The sequence below is a fragment of the Schistocerca americana genome, chromosome 1 (genome assembly GCF_021461395.2).
Source record: "Schistocerca americana isolate TAMUIC-IGC-003095 chromosome 1, iqSchAmer2.1, whole genome shotgun sequence".
Taxonomy (NCBI): domain Eukaryota; kingdom Metazoa; phylum Arthropoda; class Insecta; order Orthoptera; family Acrididae; genus Schistocerca; species Schistocerca americana.
The window spans coordinates 666,819,967-666,844,177 of record NC_060119.1 but is presented as its reverse complement, the minus strand read 5'-3'; the positions used below and the strand labels follow the sequence as shown (position 1 = coordinate 666,844,177).

Genomic DNA, 24,211 nt, shown 5'->3' with positions numbered 1-24,211 from the left:
AGCGAAGATGAACCTCTTCAGGTATTCACTTAGAATCCATATTTACTGGAAATTTCTTCTTGTTTGACGGCCGCTGTGGCCCAGCGGTCCTAGGTGCTTCAGTCCTGGACCACGAGACTGCTACGATCGCAGGTTCGAACCCTGTCTCGGGCATGGATGCGTGTGATGTCCTCAGGTTAGTTAGGTTGAAGACTAGGGGACGGATTCCCTTAGATGTTAAGCCCCGTAGTGCTTAGAGCCATTTGAACCATCTTCTTGTTTCAGTCGGTACTATCACCTCTCAAATTATCGAAGACAGAAGTCTGACAGTAAAAAACATTGGTTTCGCAGTATCGAAGACGAAGAAGTGATCACAGCTCTTAAGACATGCATTTCCGACCACATGTTTACTTGACTTGTTCTGTTTTGAATGGTCGTTCCTGACATATTCATGAATATTCAAAATGGTTCAAACGGCTCTAAGCACTATGGGACTCAACATCTGAGGTCATCAGTGCCCTAGAACTTAGAACTGCTTAAACCTAAGTAACCTAAGGACATCACACACATCCATGCCCGAGGCAGGATTCGAACCTGCGACAGTAGCAGTCGCGCGGTTCCAGACTGAAGCTTCTAGAACCACTCGGTCACCGCGGCCGGCTATCCATGAATACTGACCATTGCTCTTGGAATATCATGTATAGTGGCTCTCGGTGTAAAAGTGTACATGTGGATGTACATTTCAATACAGATGAGACAGAAGAGGAAACTGAAAGGAGAAACGATATAGGATGACTATTGCAAAGGTTTCAGAGACGCAGCGTAGGTGGTAGAAGGCAAGTAGTATTTCAGGTATGCAGGTAAACAGTGGATTGGGTCTTCATTGGGGATGGAAAAGGTAGGGCAGGTTATAGTTGGAGCGTAAATACATATCAGAACTTATTTCGTCGTTTGAGGGGAGAAGATAGCTGAAACTATCTGGGAAGAAAAATGTAGGGTATCAAGATGTAGGGATGGTGAGGCCTGCTGATAAAGGCGCCGCAGCATGACAGGTTGGCTTCTCAAGTATAAGAGGTCGGACAAAACAGCTATTTTCCTATTACATGTATACCTATGACCAACTGAATCACATTCAGTTGCTGTGTCGCATTGAGAACGCTCCTGTCGTTACAGAGAATTGAACAATTCCGTGTGTCACGTGATTGCAATGTCGCCAGAACTTGTAGTCGAGTGTAGCGAGGTAAGATGCGTGATATTAGCCAATTTCATCGCCGCCAGTTTATGGGTGCCCGACGCGTCGAAAGTGGTAGAGGGACTATTGTCTTTTGTGGCACTGTGTAAATGATGTATCGAGGGTAGCTCAGTCCCGAAGAAAACGCGGCCGCTAGAGACAACAACGTGTCGATGGTAGGCTTCGTCGTCGACCGTCGTGAATTGTAACAGCGGCTTCATAAACCATGGCCAGAAAATCGCTCGTCACTTCTTCTGGACAGAAATATCTGATTAGCATGCAGGCCGCCGTAGCACAGGTACGCATGTTTTCTGTGATTAAGACCGTCTAGACCGCTTATATGCAATTATTTATAACGCCGTTTTGCCTACTGCCATCATCAGATCAAAAGTTACAGCTTGCACAGCAAGGTTCAGTGTCAGTGTCCATAAAACCTGTGCCTAATAGCTCCGACTTGTTTTAAAAGTTGTACGTTTTGATTAGATGAGGCAATAGTGGAAACTACTTTAAAAATAAATACATGCAAAGCGATCTAGACGGTTTTATTCATAAAATGTTCACAATGATGGCGGACTCATGAAAGAAACTTATTTTCTGCATTAATACCTCTCTTCACCGCGCGTCACAGGACACAGAAATAAGACTACACTGTACCCCACAGCAATGTATGCAATATACCGCAAGGATGCTTCACTTTATTGTATATTTACAATATGTATCAAACTGTTTCCCATAATTTCATACGCACAATGTACAACCATTACACAATACAGGGCCGGTCGTTGTGATCGAGCGGTTCAAGGCGCTTCAGTCCGGAACCAAGCGGCTACTATGGTCGCAGGTTCGAATCCTGCCTCGGGCATGAATGTGTTTGACGTCCTTAGGTTAGTTAGGTTTAAGTAGTTCTAAGTCTAGGGGGATGATGTTCTCAGATGTTAAGTCCCACAGTGCTTAGAGCCATTTGAACCACAATATAGGACATTATTAAATATATAGGACGTTATTAAGTTGTTAAATGACAGTAGCTGATAAATTAGAGGAGTTACTTGTAATAGAATAGTATAAAATATGAATGGTAATCGGTTTTAGATGTGAATGTGGATACACAGAGAACCCCTTGTTGGTCACATGAGGTTGCTACCCATTCATGACGTAGAGACAGTCATAAAGAATATGCAGACAAGACTGTAATGGAAAAAGCTTGAATTACTTAAGAACTCTCTTACCCAAATATATGATAGAACAATGGGAGGAACCACGCCAGGACTGTAGTGTCACAGGTGTAGAGGTATGGGCGCCGAGCGTAGTCGGTGAGAGAATGAATAATTGCCAATCCCGACAGCACATGCCCCGGCTACAATGCAAAAATGACCAGTGGAGAGATTTTGAGTCTTTGGTTATCTCTTTGTCCTCTGATTTACAACGGTGGTTTTAGCATTCAAAAAAAGGATATGGTTCGTGTTACTGTATACAGTTGCACTCGTTTTTGTTGGTATGAAGCACTGAAACGAAGAGGGATGAATCGCACTGTGGGCTATGTGTTAGCTGAAACACTCAATAAATTGACGGTTCGTCGTTAATGGTTACAATGTCTGTCTTTATACAGTGCCTGTACTTTCAAATAACCATGACCTTCACGTGCATCATATCGCTCGAACTCGTTCAGTGATTGGGCTGAAGGAACAGACACTGTCATTGACGAATACAACTGTGGTAAGTATTACGAAATAGTTATTTTGTAAATGGAACCGCCTGTTCTTGTTGCAACTGTAATTTATTCCTCGCAGACCCGTTTCACCATTTTTTGCTCTAGGGCATCTTCAGTGCGATAGTTCGTTGGCATCTACGTTTCCTCTCATCTGGTCTGGAGGTCGCACTATCACTTCATCATAGGGAGGAATAAATTACAGTTGCGGCAAGAAAAGGCGGTTTTATTCACAAAGCAAATATTTTGTGCTTGCTGCGGAGGATGGCCATGCAAATAAAGTTGTTATTACGAAATAGTTTCGCATTTTGAGACTACTGTTGTCTGCTGTTGGCGACACATGAAAATTTGTCCCGGACAGGTATTCAAAACCGAATTCCCCGCTTTTAACGAGTGCTCGCCTTAACAGTTTCGGCTGTCCGAGTACACCCCAGGTCGGATCCAAGCTTCCACACAGTCACAACGCTCACACTCGGGCAATTCGTGATTCCTGCACAGGAAGGCAAATATTATATCACCATTTTAGCCCATCGAGCCATGGATACATCATTAATGGTTACAATGTCTGTGTTTACACATTTTCTGTATCTTCACAATAAAGTGTCCTCCAGACATGCTCGCATGTCTGAAGGAACAGTCACTGTCTGACGATTACAACTGTGGTAAACATCACGAAATAAGACTCGAACTCGGGACCTTTGCCTTTCGCGGGCAAGTGCTCTACCAAGTGAGCTGCCCAAGCACGACTCACGTCCCGTCCTCACAGACGAGGTATTGGCAGAAGTAAAGCTGTGAGGACGGCGCGTGAGTCGTGCTTGGGCAGCTCACTTGGTTTTAATCTCCCTGGAAGTCTCATTACGAAATAAATTAGCATCTGCGATTGTGTTTGAATCAAGAACTGTGCGTGCACTAGGGTTGTCACTACTTGACATACGGAAGTTTGGATCGGTCTTGGAGACGTGTTTGCGTAACGAAAGTAGTTAAGGTGACCTCTCGCGATAAGTGGAAAATCCGGGTTCGAGTCCCGGTCACGTACATATTTTCATGTGTCACAAACAACTGACATCATGCACAGTCGGAGACTAGGAAGCTATTTCGTGAAGTTGACGGTGATCTCTGCCATCCACGTTTTTTTCGCCTAAGAAATTATCTTGGGAACTGGAATTCTACACAAAAGGCAAAATACTCAGGATATACCCCACGACACTACCTGGATGCTACGAGATATGCTTTTGCGTCTTGCAGCAGTGTGAAGCCGTGAGTGTGCCACGCTGTATTGCCGACAGACTCACCGAGCCTGGCGTCCCTGGTGCTCTCGAGGACCTGTCGCGGCAGCAGCTGGAAGTCTGCGCGCGCCTGCTGCGCCGCGGCGCTCAGGTTGCCGTTGCGCAGGTCTCGCAGCGCCAACAGACGTTCGTCAGTCAGCAGCTGCAACACGCACACGTCACTGGCACTCACATCCGCCAATGTATCTTCACTTACACTCTAACAATAGTTTTTGTACAAGTTCATAATGAGTCAATCGCTCAGCAATGGAATGTGCACTATTTCCTAACTTCCCTAAGGCTCAAAACCGTCTGGAAACTAACAGAGAGGTTCTGTCGGAATAGAAAACCATGTCGACAGGCCGTTAGAGGCGCCCGGGTAGCTCAGTCCGTAAGAGCGTTGCCCGGTAGAGGTAACGTTTCGCGTACGAGTCCCGATCCAACATAATGTTTTAAATTGCCAAGAAATTTGTTAGAAGACTTCGTATTACACGAGGATTCGAACTTTAATAGTGGAAACTATTTATTTACAGCTCGTACAAAATAGATATGTGTTTCAAAGTTTTGCTGACCTTCAAAGTAGTCACCAGCATTGTGTATAACTCGTTGCCAGCGATGTGGAAGTCGTAGGATATTCTTAGCAGTGCCAGTTGTATTGAAAGTCGAGCGGCGCAGTCTATTGCCCGACGAATTTGTAGCAGTTCTGAAGCGAGTGCCGTGAAGTGTTTCCTTCAGTTTAGAAATCGAGTTGGACTTACGTGGTCTTAAGTCAGGGGAGTGCAGTAAGTGGTATAGCACTTAGCAACACTGTCAAACAAATCAGTAGCAGCTTGCATTCTGCGCGACCGCTACGGTCGCGGGTTCGAGTCCTGCCTCGGGCATGGGTGTGTGTGATGTCCTTAAGTTGATTAGGTTTAAGTAGTTCTAAGTTCTATGGGACTGATGACCTCAGAAGTTGAGTCCGAAAGTGCTCAGAGCCATTTAAATTGAACAGCTTGCACTGTACGTGCTTGAGCATTGTCCTGCAAAATGATGGTCAGGTCCTGCAGAAAGTGTCATCACTTCTGTCTCTTTGCTGCTCATTTTTGGAACACAACCTACGACCAGCTGAGAGACAGAAGTGATGACACTTTCTGCAGGACCTGACCGTCATTTTGCAGGACAATTCTGAAGCACGTACAGTGCAAGCTGTTACTGACTTGTTTGACTGATACGGTTGCTTTTAAGTGCTGTGCCACCTAATGCACTCCCCTGACTTAAGCCCTTGTGAGTTCAACTTGATTTCTAAGCTGAAGGAAACACTTCACGGCATTCGCTTCAGATCTGCTACAAATTTGTCGGGCAATAGACCGCGCCGTTCGAACTGTCAACTCAACTGGCACTGCTAACAGTATCCTGCGACTTCCACAATGCTGGCAACGGGTTATACACAATGCTGCTGACTGCTTTGAATGTCAGCAAAACTTTGAAATACGTATCTATTTTGTACAAGCTGTAAGTAAATAATTACCACTATTAAAATTCCAACCCTCCTATCTTTATCCTATGACGTGTTATTAATTGCATTAGCGGCAAACACGGTTACAGTAATTTTCTCGGCCGTATCAGGTACATACAAGGTCTCATGGATCGTTGTTATGGTCTCCTGATGGTATAAAGGGTAATTCCTGTTTGCAGAGTGTACAGCAGCTAGGTGATCCTAAACGTCTCAGTCAGCTGTCGACAGCTCTCCGCAGTTATCTAAAGGCCTGTGGTGTGCAGTGTTTTTACATTCAGAGCACGATGCCTGACAGGTAGTATACATTAAAGAGCTCCACGACCGGGAAGACCCGTGGAATTGGTAATACAATAAGGTCTGTGGATTTTGGTACACAGGAAAGTACATCGTTATGTTCATCGTCCTCTTGCAAGTACTTGCCTGGGATACTCATTATCGTGCTGATTGCTTTCATACTCGCATGACAAAAAACAAAAAAACAGATCACTTATGTGTGAACGTAATCTCCAAGTAATGTTTACCGACGGAAGGTCTGAAAATCTCGTCACATACTCATTAACGATCAAAGGTACTTCCACTAACACAGTGCTTAGGCCATAAACTTTTACACATCGCCTTGGTTTCTTCCATCCGTAATTTGCGGCAAACTATAATTACTGATGGCTACATATTTCACTATAATTAATAAGGCTGTCAAGTATCAGGAAAGAACGACATGAACTATATACTAATTAAAATGAAATACAATAATTCATTAAACTGGGCAACAGAGGAAACTAGCTCAGTAGTCTTATAAAGTTGTAAATGAACAATGACTGACAAGCAGACTAATTAATTATTTTACGAACATGAACCGAGACTTTCTCAAAACGTTACCAGGGTGAGATGTGATTTTGATCTATAGGAGATGGAATACACTCCTTACCATTAACAACTGTCTTGCGCGAGTTGAAGCAACAATAATTGTTCACTCAGATGCGATACAGAGCGCCTTGCATCCTACAGTGTCATACCAGACAAGGGAACTCGTTCTCACACAACAAAAAGCTACAGATGGTCTGACTGGGTGCCTATAACGAGCTAACGTGCCATTTCTAAGGTCAATGTATCATGTACGTCTTCATTAATTTTTTCACCCGTCATACTGTTCTGATTATCATGAAATTTTACCACAAGATTTTAAGTAACAATAATAACTCTTATTAAAAATCTCTAATCCGTGACGCCAATTATTACTGAATTATTCAAATATATCTCAAATACATATTTCCCATGTTTTGTACATCAAATAAATTCTTGGTATCAGTGCTGCAATAGAATAATGCAGATATCTCACGGAGATTTGTGATAAACATTTTATTACTCAATAGCTCAGGAACAACTTTCTGTTGTAACAGTCCATCTGGTAATTATTTCAATACGTAAATCTGTGTATGAAGTCATTATACTTAATATCAAATACTTACAGAGTCAACAGAGTATATGAGAGACTGAATGTAAGGCATGAATAAAGTGTTGTTAATATTATGCATGAATGTATTTTAATATTTTCCAGTGCATGAAGAGAGTTACATACAACGCACGAAAGGGTACCGTAGAGCAGCCAGAATTTATGTAGTGAGAGGAATATTTTTACTCCTGCTCTTCAGACAGTTAAAAAGTATTAATAGCTGCAGTTCAATTATTTTTCAAAAAGGGTAATTTCCATAAAATTCTATGTTTGGTTTGTAAAGGATTAGTAACTTTGCGTAGCCAATACAGATTCGAGTTACTCCTATATATGCATTTTGTAAATGACCTTAGCAAAGTTTCTCGTGCAAGAGAACTATGTTTTGAATTGTATTGAGTCTGACGATGCAAAACTACTGTTTGGCACGGAGTTGGTAGCAATGTTTTATATTGCTGTTTTCGTGAACAACACAGTATAAGTACATTTACTTAAACAGCTAATCTCTATTGATCCCTCATGGACAGGGGACATCAGCTGGTTAAGTAATTGTCAATATCAATTAAATTCTCCAGCAGCCGTGCAACTAAGATGTTATTTTATATTGACGACGACAACCAGTTTCGGTATTCCACTATGCCATCTTCAGGCCCCATATGCATCTCTCAAAATACACGATAATGCCATAAAGAGGCATACATCCCTGGATTTCGTGAATTCAAGCCGTTTAACAAGTGCTTCATTCGAAGATTTGGTAGCAACCATTTAACAAGTGCTTCATTCAAAGACTTGGTTGTTACCAAGTCTTCGAATAAACCACTTGTGAAGCGGTTTGAATTCACGAAATCCATGGACATATGGCACTGTATGGCATTATCGTGTGTTTTGAGAGATGCACTGTATGGCACCATATGCCATTATCATGCATCTGTCGTAGTCAAAACAAAATAAAATAGCATCTTAGTTACACGGCTGTTGGAGAATTTCATTGATATTGAAAGTTAAGCAACTAATTGTGGTTATTTTGAAAAAGGAACAGCTTCACGATATCTCGCAGAAAAATTAATATTTCTTTTTATAGCGAGTCAGAAAATCGTGATATACGGGCAGGTTGCTGATGACAGGCCCTGTCTGAAGAACGCAGCTCATCGTCCTGGTGAAGGGAGCCGATTATCAGCGGTAGGTGGAAAAATATAAAGCTGCCTCTGATTCCTGCCCACGGCGCAGCAGTACACACTGCACCGCAGGCACACTTTCTACAACTTTGTCCTCGTACGAGTTCAACACGGCAGCGCATATGCAGACACTGAGCACTGCACGTAACTCCTAACTTCCTGTGGATACTCTTCAGGAAGAGCTCCCAAACTGTAGGATTACCTGAAAGATGTCAGTATCTTACTTCTAATGCACATCTTCCCTTTTTGTAAGGAAAGTTGAAAATTTATCTCCATCTCGATCTCACGGAACATATGGCCAGTGAATTTCCTTGGCATGTTGACGCCTCCTTTGTTTCCTACTTTCCTACAAGACACACACACAACACACACACACACACATATATATACATATATATATATATATATATATATATATATATATATATATATATATATATATATATAGAGAGAGAGAGAGAGAGAGAGAGAGAGAGAGAGAGACAGAGACGCACACACTGGCAAGGTACTGGCGTGTCTGTTGGGCGAGTAAGGGAAACATGTCTGTGAACAGATGAAAGGAATTCGGGGTTCCTCCTAGTATGCCTTTTTCGCATAGGCCATGTATCGGCATCCACAAAATATAGTGGGTTTTGCGGAGTGTTTATTTCCCTATGTTCCACAATAAGTACGCTGCAATTATGAGCGTATGGCATTGGTGGCCGGGAGACCCCTCGCGAGGCGGTTCGGCCGCCGCTCCACAAGTTCTTTAACGCCACTACGGCGACTTGCGAGTGAATGAGGATGAAATAATGATGAAAGACACACAACACCCAGTCATCTCGAGGCAGAGAAAGTCCCTGACCCCGTCGGGAATCGAACCCGGGACCCCGTGTGCGGGAAGCGCAAGACCACGAGCCGCGGACTACGCTGTAGTTCATTTGTGATATAGACATTAGATACAAATTTATTGTAGAGATATGCGATTATCCTTTGTTCAGCACCCAGCAATAAATACGAGAGTCGACAGCAAATCTTCGGCACATCCTCAGATTCCGTAATATAAACGTTCCTCTTACAATGAGTGCTGGACAAAATATTATCGCGTAGCTGTACCTCTATAAGGGAAAATGAATTAAAACTTGGGGCCAAGATTTTGTTATTTATCATTGAGTGCCGATTTGTCATGCAAATATCAAAGCGACAGCAACTGAAAAAGGATATATGTCGTGAATCTGATTTTGACATTATTGAGCAGATTCAAGTATTTTCGTCCGCTACGTTGTTAACATGGCAGCTTTAGAACATTTAAAAATTACTTAATTGTTGTGTTTGTTAGAAGTGTAGTTGCTCTCCTAGTTTATTTGGATAATGACCTATTGGACAGTACCGCGTCAGTTAACATTCACACAACGTTGTAGATATTTATGATTCGAGGCATGTGTAGTTCGATAATATCCGTGACGGTTTTGACAGCAGCGTAATTAGTTCAGATGGTCTGGCGAGTGGTGCCCTACGCTTCGGCCCTGGAGGTGCTGAGTTCAGTCACAGATAGGGGTGCGGACTATTTATCTTTACAGTCCCTCGAGGATTGCGCTAATTCCACTTAGGCTGCTATCAAATCAGCTCTGGGGATCTTTCCCAGCGATAAAAGTTGGTCAGAGCGACGACCGTGCCCAATACCGGGCTGTGAAATTGATTACCTCAACAGTTACAAGACAGTATTTGGGAAGAACCGGATTCAAATCGACCTCCAGACATACTGGTTTAGCAAAGTCTTAAACATGGCTGCTTGGTTCAATGACCGTTTCTAAATTAAATTGAAGCAAATGAGCCCTCGGTCACAGTTATTTTTAGTCTTATTGACCAGGTTTCAACACTTCCAAGAGTGCCTTCATCAGAATTAAAGCAATTAAAATGGCCTATAACATAGTTACAAATTTGTAGGAAAAGACATTTCTATATAAAAAAGATAAGTACTGACTAACAATAAAAGACAGAGGCAGTACTTACATGTCACGTATAAAATAATTAACAGGCCTGAAGTGCTTTAGTCTCAAAATAATAAAAAGGAGTGCGTGAAAGTGAGCCACTATGGGCCGGTCGTACCTGTATGTATGTATGTTAACCGGGGACCTAGAAACGACGGAGAGGCTCCGTCCCAGCCGCAGCCGCAGTGGTCCACAACCCCACGACGACTACGGCAGTTCACTTCACCCCTCCGCCGCCCCACACCGAACCCTGGGTTACTGTGGGGTTCGGCCCACGGTGGACCCGCCCCCCCCCCCCACCCCCACCCCCAGGGAACGTCTCACACCAGACGAATGTAATCCCTATGTTTGCATGGTAGAGGAATGTCGGTGTACGCGTACGTGGAGAACTTGTTTGCGCAGCAATCGCCGACATAGTGTAACTGAGAAGGAATAAGGGGAACGAGCCCGCATTCGCCGAGGCAGATGGAAAACCACCTAAAAACCATCCACAGACCGGCCGGTTCACCGGACCTCGACACAAGTCCGCCGGGCGGATTCGTGCCGGGGACCAGGCGCTCCCTCCCGCCTTAGACCGCACGGCCAACCGGGCGGGCGGTCGTACGTGTCCAACCACAGGCAGCAACGGACTGAGGCGCCCGCGTTAACAAGTGCGGGTGGGTGAACATGACATTGCTTCGAGAGTGCCATCTAGTAGCCGCAGGTACAACTTGCAACCTGTGGCTGTACAGGTGCAACCAGCCCATAGTGGCTCCCATTCACGCATTCCTTTTTATTATTTTGTGACTAAAGCCCTTCTGGCCTGTTAATTATTTGATATGTGACATGTAAGTGCCGCCTCTGCCTTTTATTGTTAGCCAGTATTTACACTTTTTTATATAAAAATGTCTTTTCCTATAAATATGTTATAGGCTATTTTAATTGTTTTAAATCTGATGAAGGCACTCTTAGAAGTGTTGAAACCTGGTCAATAAAACTAAAAATAACTGTGACCGAGCGGCCAAAACCCAGGCGATCATTGTAGGCAAAACCACCCTTTCCTTCCGCCTCCTCGATTTCTATCTAACCATCTATGGCCGTCCTATCGCCCTCACCCCCACCCTTAAGCACCTTGGCGTCACCCTCTACCGTCGCCGCTCCTGGACGCCCCATCTCCAGACAATCCAAGCCAAGCCACACTCCCGACTCTGTCTCCTCAAGCTCCTGTCCGGCCGTACGTGGGGTCTGGACCCCTACACCATACTCCACACCTATAAATCCCTCATCCGCCCTATCCTTTGTTACGCCCATCCGGCCTGGATCTCCGCCCCCCTCTACCTTTTATAAATCCCTTCAGATCCTTGAACGCCATAGTCTCTCCCTCGCCTAACACATCCGTCTCCCCTCCCCCACGGGGATCCTGTACGACCTCATTCCGTTGCCCCACCTCCTCCTTTTTCTTGAAAGGATACGGATCCTATACACCTCCCGTAAACTCGATCGTCTTCACCCGCTTGTCTCACCCATCCTCTCCCACCCCCGCCTGCTGCCGCGCCTGTATTCCCACGTCCCACGCGGCCTCCATCTCTCCACCCTCCTTACCCTCTCCCAAGGTGGCTTCCGCCAGCCCCCCCCCCCGCCCTGATGATGTCCTCCTCCCCTCCATCTACCCCTCCTATCAACTTTAATCCTCCCCTCCCACTTCCTGTGTCTTTTCCTTTAGGCACCCTCCCTCCCATCTCTCTCCTTTTCCCCCCCACCCCGCTTCCTCCACCCCTCTTCCCCGGGCTTCCCCTCCCTCTTCCTCCCTCCACCCCTATCTCTCCAAGGCATCTCTGCTCTCCCCTCTCCCTCTCCCCCACCCCCCCCCTCATCCTCTCTTGGCAGGTCCCTGGACTCGTACACGGTTAGTGAACGTTCGCGCGCCGGAGATCAATGGCTCGTGTTTCTGTGTGTGCCGTCCTTTGTGCTCAAGTGGTTCAGTGTTATTCGTTTTGTGCTCCTACGTCCGCGTGTGACAATTTTCGTCTCTGTGTGTGTCCAAGTGTCTGAATAAATTTTATCTTGGACTCTACGCCCCTGAACGGCTCCATGTATTTTAAAAGTGTATGTCTCCGTTATATGTCCACCGGAATTTTTCTCTAATTGTCTTTATATGTATCTTTTGTGTTCTCTGTGACCAAAGAGGGGCGTATTATGCCGCTGATGGCCTGCCTGTCACTGGTTTAAAAATAACAATACAGAAAAAAAAATGATCGGGCGCTCGTTTATTTCAGTTCAATACTGGTTTAGGTGTTCGTGGTTTCTGTAAAATCTCTTCAAAAAAAAAGATGCACGTTTCCTTCCCACTGCTTCTCCGAATGAGACAGTGCACCACGTCCCTGACGCCAGCTGCAGGGTGCGCCACTGACCGCCTCGAGCCGCACGGAGACGTCGAGGCCGACGGCGTCGACGGTGTCGCAGAGCGGGCGGTCCCTGGCGGCGCACTGGCGGCGCGCCGCGTCCAGCTGGTAGCGCAGGTCTGCGAGGCGCTCGCGCGCCACCAGCGCCAGGCCGCGCGCCTGCGCCGCCTGCTCCAGCACGGCGGCCGCCCGCTGGCTCGCGCCCTCCGCCGCCGCAGACACGTCGGACAGCGCGTCCAGCGCCACGTCCACGCCCGTCTCGCGCGACAGCTCGCGCTGGATCGGCGCGCCCAGCAGCGCGTCCGCGCCTGCAGGCACCGCGCTGCGTACAACTCCGCCCTCTCACACAATACAGCACTGAACTTAAGCAAAGCGCGGGTACAGTGCACCAGTGGTCTTCAGTCCGCAGTCTGGCTCGATGCAGTCAATGCATTCTAAATCAGTAGTACATAATTACTTACCTGTTGTCGGTTCAGGAAGGAACTCATATTATCCCAAAGAGTTTTATGTCTTCTACGGATAATGCCACAGATTTTACTATCCAACACAATAATTTAAGACAAACCATAGGTGAAATGAAAGTTTACAAGGGCGAGGTTTACTCACTCTTTCTAATCATGATACCACACTACACCCCAATGAAACAAAGTGTGTAACAGTGATTAGCGTCAAGTGCCGAAGTAATTTGCAAATCGTGTCTTCAGGAATAGGACTCATATACTGAAGAGCCAAAGAAACTGGTACACCTGCCTAATATCGCGAACATGGCCCCGCGAACATGGCCCCGCGAATATGGAGAAGGGCCGCAACACTAATGTCTGAAGCGGTGCTGGAGGGAACTGACACCATGAATCCTGCAGGGCCGGCCGGTGTGGCCGTGTGGTTCTAGGCGCTTCAGTCTGGAACCGCGTGATTGCTACGGTTGCAGGTTCGAATCCTGCCTCAGGCATGGATGTGTATGATGTCCTTAGGTTAGTTAGGTTTAAGTAGTTCCAAGTTCTAGGGGACTAATGACCACAGATGTTAAGTCCCATAGTGCTCAGAGCCATTTGAACCATTTGAACCAATCCCGCAAGGCTCTCTACAAATCCATAAGAGTACGAGGGGATGGAGATCTCTTATGAACAACACGTTGCAAGGCAGCAGAGATATGTTCGATAATTTTGGCTTGGTGGGCAGCGGAAGTGTTTAAACTCAGAAGAGCAGTTCTGGACGTGTGGGGTGTCCCGTTGTCCTGCTGGAATTGCCCAAGTCCGTCGGAATGCACAATGGACATGAATGTTTGCAGGTGATCAGACAGGATGCCTATGGACGTGTCATCTGTCAGAGTCCCAGCTAGAGGTATCGTGGGTCCCACAGCAATATATCACTCCAACTGCACACGCCCCACAGCATTACAGAGCCTTCACCAGCGTGAACAGTTCCCTGCTGATAAGGAGGGTCTATGGATTCATGAGGTTGTTTCATACCCATACACGTCCATCCGCTCGATACAATTTGAAACGAGACTCGTCCGAACAGGCAACGTGTTTCGAATCATCAAACGTCCAATGTCGGTGTTGACGGACCAAAATGGTTCAAGTGGCTTTGAGCACTGTGGGACTTAACTTCTGAGGTCATTAGTCCCCTAGAACTTAGAACTACTTAAACCTAACTAACCTAAGGGCAACACACACATCCATGCCCGAGGCAGGATTCGAACCTGCGACCGTAGCGGTCGCGCGGCTCCAGACTGTAGCGCCTAGAACCGCTCGGCCACTCCGGCCGGCATTGACTGACCCAGGCGAGACGTAAAGCTTTGTGTCGTGGAGTTATCGAGAGGTACACGAGTGGGCCTTCGCCTCTGAAAGCCCATATCGATGATGTTTCGTTCAATGGTTCGCACGCTGACACTTGTTGATGGCCCAGCATTGAAATCTGCTGCAATTTGCAGAAGGATTGCACTTTGTCACGTTGAACGATTCTCTCCAGTAGTCGTTGGTGCCGTCCTTGCAGGATCTTTTTCCGGACGATGCGATGTCGAAGATTTGATGTTTTACCGGATTTCTAATATTCACGGCACACTCGTGAAATAGTCGTACGGGAAAATCCCCACTTCATCGCTACCTCGAAGCTGTTGTGTCCCATCACTCGTGTGCCGACTACAACACCACATTCAAACTCAAATCTTGATAACCTGCCATTCTAGCAGCAGTAACAGATCTAACAACTGTGCCACACACTTTTTGTCTTATATAGGCGTTGCCGACCGCAGCGCCGTATTCTGCCTGTTTACGTATCTCTGTATTTGAATACGCACGCCTATACCAGTTTCTTTGGCGCTTCAGTGTAACATTGCATATATTTACATGGCTATTAACAGCACAGTTACTTTATAGGTATGTAATTACCACTGCAGGGGCGGTTCCTCATGTGCGATTTTTATTCGTAAATTTCATTCAGTGGAAGAATGTTTGCAGTGAGTGCCACCATATATACAACATATACATCAAAAGTGACATGTGCTAGAGCCTATATTGAGAAAAATACTCTGGCAACAAATTTAAAGGATCACTTTTTAGATATCACATAATTGCCTCCCATTCCCACGCATAAGTCTGAAATTTCCCTCAAAGCTGCCTACAGCCTTCCTCTGTAATGGTGCGAAAGCGTGGCGGCCTGTGACGTCTCCCTCGGGCTCCTTTCAAATAGCAAGGTGTTGACCATGCAAAATAAAGGCCATAGCTGACAAGTTCATGTGAGCTGTAAGGTGGGTTAATGGTGTCATATTGGTACCATATTTACCACAATTCTGCCCAATGTCACCCTGGACGTGTCACTAGGTAGCGTCACACCCCCTATTACCCACATTTCACCCTTTCTTTTGATCCCTCTACGACGGAGGCCGATATTTCACGGTCGAAAACGACAGTTCGTAGTGCGATAAGCAGCAGAATGGCGTTCTTGAAAATATTCGACACTGCTGTCACCCCCTGCCCATTTCAACCATAACGAGCCTTTCAAAACCGTTCGACGAAATCTGAACGTGATCCGAAGCAATAAAAGTCGTTTATGCTTTCCAATCTTCCTGTTCCACTTCCTTCCGTGATGTTATCACCGGCGAGGAGGGGAGGGGGGGGGGGAGGGGAAGCTGAAATATTAATATGTGCGTGAAGAAAACGGCAATTGGTCCATAAAAGACCCCTCCGATCGGCAACACCCTATGTGCCACACAAGCAACTCCATTGAGCACGTTACAAATGTATCTGTCAGAAACTCTAACACATATTCAGCCTCGTGGCTGCTCTAGAGCTTGAAGGCAGGCAAACCCCACCTAGGGGGTGTGGAAGGGGTTGCAGGCGCCAAGCAAGCTGCGAGGGTGAATGTTTGGCGAAATTTCTGAGAAGGTGTGTGGGCAGCACCGAGGGTATTACCGAATTTGGAGGGGGGGGGGGGGGGGGGAGGGGGGAATTCTTAGACGAACCCATTACCGTTTTATTCAGGCACATGCAAATGTTGTGTGCGCCCGCCGTGATGACGCCACAGAAGGGCGCGAAACAAGAGGGGTGTAAAAGCATAAATACCTTTTTCTGCTTCGGATGACGTTCAAATTTCTTCGAACGGTTTTGGACGGCTCCTGGTGGTTCCACACTGTATACCGAAACTAAAATTGCGGTTTCATTACACTCCAAAGACGCCAGATCACGTTTAGTGGGGCTGCAGCTCGTACTTGCACGAAAAGGTTTGGTTTCATTGACTCTCTTTACGCCACCCCTCAGACCTTTTTCGTGTCTATTCTGAGCGGCGGTGCGTCTGAAATGTTTTCGTCGGCGACCCGTAAGAAATCAGCAACGATGGTTGTCGCAGTTCTGACCTCCATCGTAGAGCCATCAAAAGAAGGGGTGAAATGTGAACAAGAGGGCGTGTGACGACCTTCGTAACGTGTGACGCATCCACGGTGGCATTGGTCAGAATTGTGGTGAAATTTGGTGTCAGAGTGACATCATTAACCCACCTTATAGCTCACATGAACTTCTGAACTTTCAATATCTTATTGCCTGAAACGAGCCCGAGGATGACGTCACAGGGCGTCAGGCTTTTGCACCATTAGAGAGAATGGCTGTAAGAAGCTATGAGCCAAATTTCAAACTTATGCGTGAGAATGGGGGAAATTACGTGATTTCGAAAAAGTGATATTTTTATTTTGTAGTGTAGTGTATTTTGCTACAAAATACGCAAAGATATTGCTAGCTGCTTCTAGGTTGCGATAATTAGACAGACAGCTCATCCCGCTATCTGTTTATTGCGGTCTTCAGCACGAAGGTTATTTTGGTGCCTCTCTCTATGCTGGTCTATATTGTGAAAGCCTATCCATCTGTCCGTTGCTACTACAACCTACGCTCACTAGATCCTGCTTACGTTAGTCAAGCCTTAGCCTACCGCTACATTTTTTACCCTCCACACTTCTTTCCATTACCAAATTGACTGTTACTACATTCCCAGGAATAGTCCTATATAGTTATCCCTTCTTTTAGCCGACTTGTGGCATTTCTACCCATCCTGATTCAGTACATTCTCAGCACTTATTCGATCTGCGCCTCTTCTACTCTTCAGCTTTCTTCTGTAGTACCATAACTCAAATGTTTCTAGTCTCTTCTTCGTCCACGTTTCACTGCCTAGAAGGCTACACTTCAAATATTTTAGAAAAGACTCCTAAACACTTAACGCCCTATTCCTTGTCTCTGATTTACTTCTTTTATCAGAAACTGAGTCTCATTCAGTTGATGCACCATGGTAACGCTATCGTATATTTCTAGGGTAGTTATCAACTACAGTTCTGTTCCCTTCAGTAGTTTGATTGGTGATATCAGGTATCTGAGGTGTGATTTTAGGAACACAAGTTGTTTCTGAATTCATGCTTCCCCACATGCTTTAACAGCACACTGGATTCTGTAAGGTTCTTCTAAGTTTAGAGCAAGAGAAATCTTCGTAAGATTATAATACCAAAACTATAAGTATTTGTAGTTTCATTAAGTGCTAAGAGGGTTGCTTTTTATAATCTGTGGCTTTCATTGTTCGGTTTAACAGTACAGTATGTTGTTTTGAATAGTAATACACAAGTTGCTGTAAGAGTGCAAGCCTTCAGGCCAGCAGCTCGATTTGTATAAGTCGAAAGACATTAACACGTATTGTTTCCCATTCTCTACCAATGTTAGCCAGCAGACATTTTCACTTCTGTCTTTGTCCACGTAGATCTTCTAACCACAAGTCTGTTAGCAAAAGAGCAGTGACAAGAAATCTTAGTTAATACTGAATGACTTCTTTAACATTATTTCGATTCTGTATCTTTCATTAGTTACCTTTCCAGAGTCTTCTTACAATGCACTTTATCCATCACTCTCTACATCTCTTTCACGCTGTTTATTTTCGCAGTCCTGCTTACTTTTCTTCCTCGATTTACAACACTCTCCTTCCTCACTTTACATATTCCCTGTGGCAATCCGGGGTTCCTGTAAGTACTGTCATATTTCATCAACCAGAAGATATTTATTGTCGTTCTGCGATATCTGTTCCTAGTAATTTCCATGGTGCACCAGTACTTTTATAATTCACTTGCTTTTGGAAAATTGCGCCACCACTCAGCGAGTTATTTACGGCTTGTTACTTCCTCTCTTACATATTCGAATCTTACGTCTTATCGGTTGGTGACATAAGTAATGTCCTTAAATGTCTGAAGAACTGACATGTACAACCAGACAGCAGAATGTTCTCCCCATTTCATCCGTCTCAAGACCCATCCGTCTTGAAATAGAATGGAACAACAAATAAAAGGAAAAGCAGTCATTATTATTGCTCCTGGTGATTATATTTCGAAGTGGGTTTAAATACCGAGATGTCCCTAGTACGATATCTCGAAGTGTGCGTTGAATCTGATGAGAAAACAGTCTTACTGCTCAATAGTCGATATTTTAAATCAGTTGTATAGACGATGTCATTGTAATTCCAGTCATATTCTGGTGAGTAGCATAACATTTTTCCTTTAATGATATGCCTCAGACAACATGTAACACTGTGCAGTAAGGAGACTGTTACTTGTAAAGCTAAATAATATAATTCATACGAGTTATTTTTATTTAATAACGAAATATAATGTATTGCTACAAATAATCAACTTAATTATCACTATATTCTGTTAAAATATAAGCACGTAGGACGGAAGTTATTACAGACTCTTTGCTAGTGGTGTAATGTGTTTTACATTTCTGAGCGAGATCGTATATTGGTTAAGATGCTAGACTCATGTTCAGAAGGAGTAGTGTTAAAATTTCCGTCCAGCCATACAGAATTAAATTCCGAAATTTTTCCAAATCGCTGACCACTACACATATTATTAAATTGCTCCGATATATAATTTGGTCTGCGTGTTTGTTACGAGGGTAACACAGAAAGTAATGACCTATCGTGGATTTCCGCTGCTCAGAGTGATATCAGGTTACATCCGAGGGCGCGTTGTTTCCACGACATTTTGTCTTAGTTTTGAGTGAATGCCAGTCTAAAGAAGTTGTTAACGTTTAAATGCAAGAGATAAGAGGTGTTATCCCATTTTTCAATAATCGAAAGTTGAAACCTGCTGAAAATTACCTTCAGCTGAAGGAAATGACAGACGTGTAACCCTAGCCGAGTTACACGTCTCTTTCCCATATGTTTATCGTTCTTCCCTTAGTGAAATTCTGTCCGAAAATCTTTGCAACGGCAAAATTTAAGCACGATGACTCCACGAACAAAACTCAGAGAACGCTACACCACTGACATTTTTGTCGCTTTATCACTCAAATGGGCGTGCCTTTCTTCATCGAATTGTTACTGGCGATGAAACATGGCTGTCTTGACTCACTTCAGACATCAGGTGGCAACCACTCGAATGGCACAATCGCACAGTCACCTAAAAACCAGCGAAAATTCAAACCCTGTAACTCGAAAACTCACGGTGACTATTTTTAGCGATGGTAACGCCACTGTCAAGGCAGGTTTTCTGCCAAAGTCACTATGATCGGTGCAAATCGAAGAAAACTTCGGCGAGAAATTCAAAATCGTAAGTGTGGAACTCTTTCTTGCAGTATTGTGTTTGGTCATGACAATGCTCGAGCTAACACTACTATTGCAACCAGATAGGTGCTGTCTCACTTTGGATGGGAAATGTTTCACCAACCGTCCTCCAATTTGGACCTTCCTCCCAGCAAAGTGTGATGCGTTCCTTGCAGAAAACGTTTTGGAAGTGATGCTGAGGTGAAGAGTGCAATGATCAACTGGTTTATACTGGACTGGTGGCAGTGGCTTCGACATGATAAATCTAGTAGAGCGAAGTGACAAAGCTTAAATAGCGGAGGTGATTATGAAGAAAAACAAAGTAAGCTTCAGTATTGTAAATGACATGATTTTATTTTGTTATTTCATTCAACTTTTTTTTAGACGTAGGAGATCTGAAACTGACAGTGATATTTTTATTGAATAGCATCACCAGCTGCACCAACAATCCTCCACGACCGAGGACGGGTTTGGGCAATTTTCAAATGTTCAAAATCGAGCAAGAGAGCCTCTCTGAAACTTCCTGGCAGATTAAAACTGTGTGCCGGAAAGAGAATCGAACTTGGGACTCATTCAGGAGCCTCTCTGTCAGTTGGAATGCACAAGTTGAAGTGTGCCTGTCGCAATCCAACTAACAGAGGGCTCCTGTTGTTCGGATTTAAACATTTGAAAATTGCCCAAGGGCCGAGATCGATTGTGGAGGAATTTTGGTGTAACTGGGGCTGAGATTCAACAAAAAATATTCTTAGTAAACTATATTTCTTGAATTTTTTAAATCCAAACGTTCGTCACGTCTGAATAGCTGTCGCACTAAATCACTCGCCACTGGACTAAATATCTGATGAGACGGTAAGTATAAGATTACTACTGTGACCTGTCAAAGTGATACAGCTGATTTGGATGGCAAAAGCGCCCTACATGCCGACTCTCGTTCTACAAGGCCTAAGTTGAGATAGCAGCGGGCTTTGGCGTTGTGCGGAGGTACTCACTGTCGAGATCCTCGACTGCGGCGGCGAGTGCCTGGTCGAGCGACTTGGAGGCGACGAAGCCGATCTGGTGGTGCGTGGAGCGCACGAAGGCGGCCGTGTCGGACAGCGCCGTGTGCAGCACGCGGGGCGACCACTGCACGGCGGCGCTCACCTGCTCGTTGCTCGCGAACATGGCCGCCACGCCCACGCTGCGGGCACCCAGTCCGGCCGGGGCTTACCACACAGCCGCCAACACCACAAAGGCGAAAGGCACACAAGAGAGGAAACTGTGACTCTGCTATGCAAAACCAACATCGTTAGGAAATTCAAAAGTTCTTAAGAGGTTTTGTTTCTGCATAATAATTCTCGAGCGTTTATAGACGAAGTGTTACCATTACTTCGAGAATACAGTGTTGCATAAACAAATTCATAGTAAGTAAGCGTGCGATATGAGACGGGCTAACAATTATTTGTTTGAGTGTTTAAATGAGGTGCAAAGAAACAGTTTTTTTATGTAAAAAAAACGTCACAACTGAGCCTTTTCCACGCTAAGGATCCAATAAGGTTTTGGGGCTAGTGATGTTTTGGTGTTCAGACTGCCGTGTGCCGGAACAATTACTGTTCGAACACTATATTGTTGTAGCTCTAACCTCAGTTGGCGCCTACAGCTGAGTCACCAACCACGCACTGGTGTACCCCGGGTTGCCAACATTCCAGCACGTCAACAACACAGCCGCAGAGATCACACAACCTCCAGCTATTAAGGTACCACGTGACGCTACTCTCGCCGCACACAGTGCTGCTAGCATATCGCCTCCACGAGTCACGTGCCACCACCATGCTTTACTGATATTTTTCCGCCGGACGGCTTTATAGGACACCACCCAGCCATTCTTCAGCAGTCAACATTAGGAGGTCACAGTTCACTATTTTCTGTGCCTGACACCGACCGCTACACGGTCCCACAATCACATTTCCATTCACTGACTGCGTAGTACAATGACGGCCTTACGCCACGTCCGCAGCCCACCAGTCAGCACCTACTGCCTCGCACACCACATCCAAACTGCAGAGTAATCGCAAGTGCAGCAACTATGTCCACGTGCGAACATTTCCCAGCAATGTCTGTGATACCCTTTCAGGACAGACCAGTATTTCTAACTTAATGATCATGGCTAGGATAAACGATATGGTTCTTACGTTCTAATAAACTTTTGTGTCACACTCCTGCCAGATCAGGATGATCTTTTAGTTGTGTTATTTCTGAACCTGCTTGGTGTTGAACGTGCGTGGGCATATCCATTCATTAGTAGTGTGTATCACCCACAACGGGACTTGAGAGTTGTGCTGTCTCAGATACGAGAAGTATGAAGTTCTCGATTCATCGTGTTCTCGGTGTTCTCTAGACTTGACGTCGAGAAAACAAGGTCTCCCGTTTGACGTTGTGGGTAGTCTCTTTTCATCAGCACCCTAGACCAGAATGAGAACAGCTACTGTTTGATCCTGCCTCTCGAATATGTAATCGTTTCCGTTTATGACCAGCTGCCTCTTAGTGTGAGAGTTCGGACAACAGCCTCCGTTTGTTCACTTGTTATACAAAAAAGAACGTTGCATTGAAAATGTGCTTAAAAAACAACTTTCATTCACACATACTTCTTATTAGCATTACCACAGCCCCACAGAACTACACTAAAAATCATTCCCCTCATTTTCAAAAACTGTTACGAAAACACAATTTTGAAAACAAGTTCTTCTTGATTTTCAGTTTAACTCTTAAATTCTGAAAAATTCTTTTACTGCATTCCAATAGAAAAAAGGTAATAGAAATAATAAAGGAAGCAAAAGAATCAACCTCTTACCGAATAGTTTCCTTAGAGTCTTATGAGGAATCGTAGCAAAGGAAACGTGCTAATCTAAAAATAGTGCTTCATTATTTTTATACGAAATTAAAATGTAATCTGAAAAACTACAGAAGCCGAAGTACCTTTACTTCGTTCACAAAAAAATATTTTCTTGAATGGCGTAGCAAATAATATGAAATCCAATACCGTGCAGGTAGGTATCCAAGACACACATTCGAGAACCGATAAATTTACGAGTACAGCCCCCTCCATAGTTGAAGCATATGATGCCCTGGCACTTAAGATGCACTTTTAAATGTTCGCCATTCTCAGATGTCCATCTGTCTCATTGAGTCTCTCGATTTCAACAAGGATCAGTGTAGATTTTCACGTGTAGCAGCATGGGACTGCTACGAATCATGCTTCCTTGTTGTTGCCAGTTGCACAAATATTGGAGTGACTAATACGAGCGATAATTTTAAATACAATCCCGAAAAGGGAATGTTACGTATTTATTTTTTGTTTGTTTATAGGTAAATGTCTGCAGTTCTTGTACACAGTCCAGTTCCTCCACAGCAGCACCACAGCATACCCCTACAGGAAACAAAAGAAAATGGCACAGGTGTATCGTGTGGCAAGGCTCCAACAACCATATAGACTTTGTGGAGGTATCTGGCAATAACTGATGTCAAATCAGAAAGTAGTTTAGTGGTGCAGACGCTGTTAATGTGATCAAACAAACCTGAAAAACGAAGAATTAAGTGGGAACTGCAAGAGATGTGGGGTGGGTGGGGGTGGGGGGGTGGGGGGGGGGGGGGCGTGTTGCTCGAAGTCCGGCGTATCACAATCGGGACAGTGGTGGAAAAAGTGCAAATCAGTGTTCAATCTGTTTTGAACATCTTGCGAGACATTTTGGACATGACAAATGTTTCCGCCCGATGGTTTCAGCTACTCTTTACAGCCTTTTAAAATGCCAGTCAAACCGAAGCAGCAACGGAAATATTGAAGCTCTGTCAGCCCCATACAGATGACTTATTTATCCACCTAATAATCACGGATAAGTGCCAGGTGTATCAGCGTGACCAGAGACAACGGAGAAAAGAAAGTAGTTGAAACATTTGGATTTAGCACTACTGCCCAAGGCCAGGGCGCAGCCATCGTTAGGTAAGGCGATGCAGTGTGTGTCTTGGACCTGCCACGATTCTGTGTTAACAGATCATGCGCTAAGAGGTAAATCGTCGCAGGAGCATATTATTTATTTATGCATTTATTTTACCTGGCAAGATTAGGGCCTTAAGGCCCTCTCTTACACCTAACCAGGGATACTCAGATTGAACGAATTTCAGTTTGTACAGAACATTATGGACATACCATACGCTATACAGTATTAATGTTAAAGAAAAAGAAATAGAGATTATAACAGTAGTACAAGGATAATTATAACAATCAAAAAATAATTATAACAATGAATAATAATAATAACTATGTATATGAAAGTAAACATATTTTTCTTTTATGAATGTCAGTCCTATTGCTAGTTGGGAATTTTCTCGTTATGTTCTTCCAGCTTGTGAGTTATTTACATCGAGCAGAGACATAAGACGATAGAATGGGGTGAAAGAGATATAGAAGAGGTAGCTAGGTTAGAGGAAGAGAAATAGAATGGTAAAATTCGAAGCTATGATG

At 44.6% G+C, this 24,211-nt stretch overlaps 1 protein-coding gene across 1 annotated transcript in view; it reads right to left on the bottom strand.

Moving 5' to 3' along the window:
- Positions 1–24,211, bottom strand: part of LOC124587979 — a 183,527-nt gene that overhangs the window by 70,331 nt on the left and 88,985 nt on the right. Inside the window, exons 5-7 of the mRNA XM_047131468.1 lie at positions 20,706–20,893; positions 12,661–12,959; positions 4,208–4,343 (exon numbers count right to left, since the gene is read on the bottom strand). Coding sequence (XP_046987424.1) covers positions 4,208–4,343; positions 12,661–12,959; positions 20,706–20,893 — 623 coding nt within the window. The remainder of the gene's footprint in view (positions 1–4,207; positions 4,344–12,660; positions 12,960–20,705; positions 20,894–24,211) is intronic.